The 2,371-nt window shown below is 50.3% G+C and overlaps 1 protein-coding gene across 1 annotated transcript in view; it reads left to right on the forward strand.

Annotated features, from left to right (window-relative positions):
• fbxl4 (F-box and leucine-rich repeat protein 4) overlaps nucleotides 1-1,519 on the forward strand; it is a 15,609-nt gene extending 14,090 nt beyond the window's left edge. Inside the window, exons 6-8 of the mRNA XM_063198301.1 lie at nucleotides 1-70; nucleotides 610-922; nucleotides 1,128-1,519. The exon at nucleotides 1-70 is cut by the window's left edge and continues 2 nt beyond it. Coding sequence (XP_063054371.1) covers nucleotides 1-70; nucleotides 610-922; nucleotides 1,128-1,291 — 547 coding nt within the window. The 3' untranslated portion in view covers nucleotides 1,292-1,519. The remainder of the gene's footprint in view (nucleotides 71-609; nucleotides 923-1,127) is intronic.
• The last annotated feature ends 852 nt before the right edge of the window (nucleotides 1,520-2,371 follow it).

Consider the following 2,371-nt stretch of genomic DNA (forward strand, 5'->3'; position numbering starts at 1 on the left):
AACGGCCCTGCTGAGTATCCTGACTTTCTGCCCAGAGCTACAGCACCTCAACCTGGGCAGCTGCGTCAGGGTGAGTACATTACACTGCGTGCGTGCGTGTGTGTGTGTGTTTGTGCGTGCGTGCGTGCGTGTGTGCGTGCGTGCGTGCGTGTGTGTGTGTGTGTGTGTGGGAGGCAAAAGCCCAATAAGCATGCAATATTTGGTGTGTGCATGCGTGTTGGCCTCTGGAGCTGTGGGAGCCTGATGGCGTAGGGGCTGGGGTAGTGTATATGTGTTAGGGGTGTGTTCAAAATATTAATATCGGGATACCTTGTCCCAGGTCTCTTCACGATACATGTATACCGTATTGGAGGCGTCAGTATCGATATTTTATTTGTCTATTCTTCTGTTTCCAGAAAAAAATTCTGAACTAAAATATGGCAATATGTATCACTGTATCTGGATGCACATGTATCGTAATACGCATCATATTGTGACCCCTGTATCAGGATTTGTATTGTATCGCGAGGTGGTTGGCAATACTCACCTCTAATATGTATTTGCCCACAGAGCATTTCAGTGTATAACCCTATTTTGTGTGTGTGTGTGTGCCTGTGCTCGTGTCCACAGATCCAGGACTACGACGTGATCGCCAGCATGCTGGCGGTGCGCTGCCGGGGCCTGCTGTCGCTGGACCTGTGGCGCTGCCCCAGCCTGACGGAGCGGGGCCTGGGGGAGCTGGCGCTGGGCTGCGGGCGCCTGGAGGAGCTGGACCTGGGCTGGTGCTCCACGCTGCAGAGCAGCTCCGGCTGCTTCCAGACGCTGGTGCGACGCCTGCCGCGCCTGCGCAAGCTCTTCCTCACCGCCAACCGCAGCGTGTGCGATCAGGACGTGGAGGAGATGGCCAACTGCTGCCCCAAGCTGCAGCACGTGGACATACTAGGTGAGTGTGTGTGCGTGTGTGTGTTAGTTAACACACACCACTAAAATTATAGACTGATCATGTCTTTATTACAGGGAAAATCAACAAGATCACCAAAGGATGAAATACTTATTACTACCACTGTATATGTACATACCTGTATAATGTCTTATTGGCAGCATATTACGTATTTCTGTTAGTAATATCTATTGTGTTTGATTGACAGGAACGCGGATGGTCAGCCCCGCCTCCCTGAAGAAGCTCCTCCAATCGTGTCCGGATCTGAAGCTGGTCGACGTGTCCTTCTGCTCCCAGATTGACACGCGAGTCGTCCAGGAGCTCTCCTCCGTCTTCCCCAATGTGGCCATCAAGAAAAGCTTCACACAGTGATGTACTGTACTCTACACACACAGAGGCAAAGACACACACTCCTCACTTGTCACTTGTCACTCACGCAAACAAACAAACCAACTCCCCGGACACACACACACACAAACAAACACAACCATGCTGCACAGGCCAAAGGAAATGAACATCAGCAGCTGTTACAAGTGTGTGTGTGTGTGTGTGTGTGTGTGTGTGTGTGTGTGTGTGTGTGTGTGTGTGTGTGTGTGTGTGTGTGTGTGTGTGTGTGTGTGTGTGTGTGTGTGTGTGTGTGTGTGTGTGTGTGCGCGCGCGCGCGCGTCTGTGTGCGCGCGTCTGTGTGCGTGTGTGTGTTTAGAAAGAGGTGATTCGCTGACAGTTGTTTAAGCTATGGACTCTTGGCAGAACGAGCGTATGCTGAAGGCCGTCGGTCGACGCACTACCAGAAGGCATCTTCTAATGGGGTTCAAAGAGCAGCTGACCTGGCACTACCCCTCCTCCCCTCACACTTAAAGACGTTGGCATCTCACCTTGGCACCCACTCAAGGGGTGGGCATCACTTCATCAAAGACAACCTGTGTCCAGCCTATTGGGCGAGAGAGCTGGAGCGGGTCACAGCACGATTGGTTGCGATGCCCATGAGTGTCAGAGGGTCCAGGGTCTGTCTTGCAATTGGTCAAATGCTGGCAGATCTTGGCCAATAGGAGTGAGAAGACTTCTGCCGTGTCTGTAATAGGAACCTGAGTGACCACGGTGGAAATCCAAATCTCAGGGTTTTTCTTTTGTTGTTGTTTGTTATTCTCTATCCCTCACCCTCACTCTCTCTCTGTCTCTCTCTCTTTTTTGTTGTTTGTTATTCTCTATCCCTTACCCTCAATCTCTCTCTGTCGCTCTCTTTTTTTCTCTCTCTTTCTCTCTCTCTCTGTGGTAGACCTCTCTTTTTGCCATTTCATGGCTATGACTGATTATTTTTTGAAGGAGTTTCAGTTGTATCGGTGAGCACGTAAAAAAAACCCACACAGTGCTGCCACCCACTGCCACTAAAAGTTTGTTGTTTTTTCATTTCAAAATGGACGAGTAACACACTCATTGTTACGATCAACACTT

Source organism: Engraulis encrasicolus, chromosome 5 (genome assembly GCF_034702125.1).
Source record: "Engraulis encrasicolus isolate BLACKSEA-1 chromosome 5, IST_EnEncr_1.0, whole genome shotgun sequence".
NCBI lineage: Eukaryota > Metazoa > Chordata > Actinopteri > Clupeiformes > Engraulidae > Engraulis > Engraulis encrasicolus.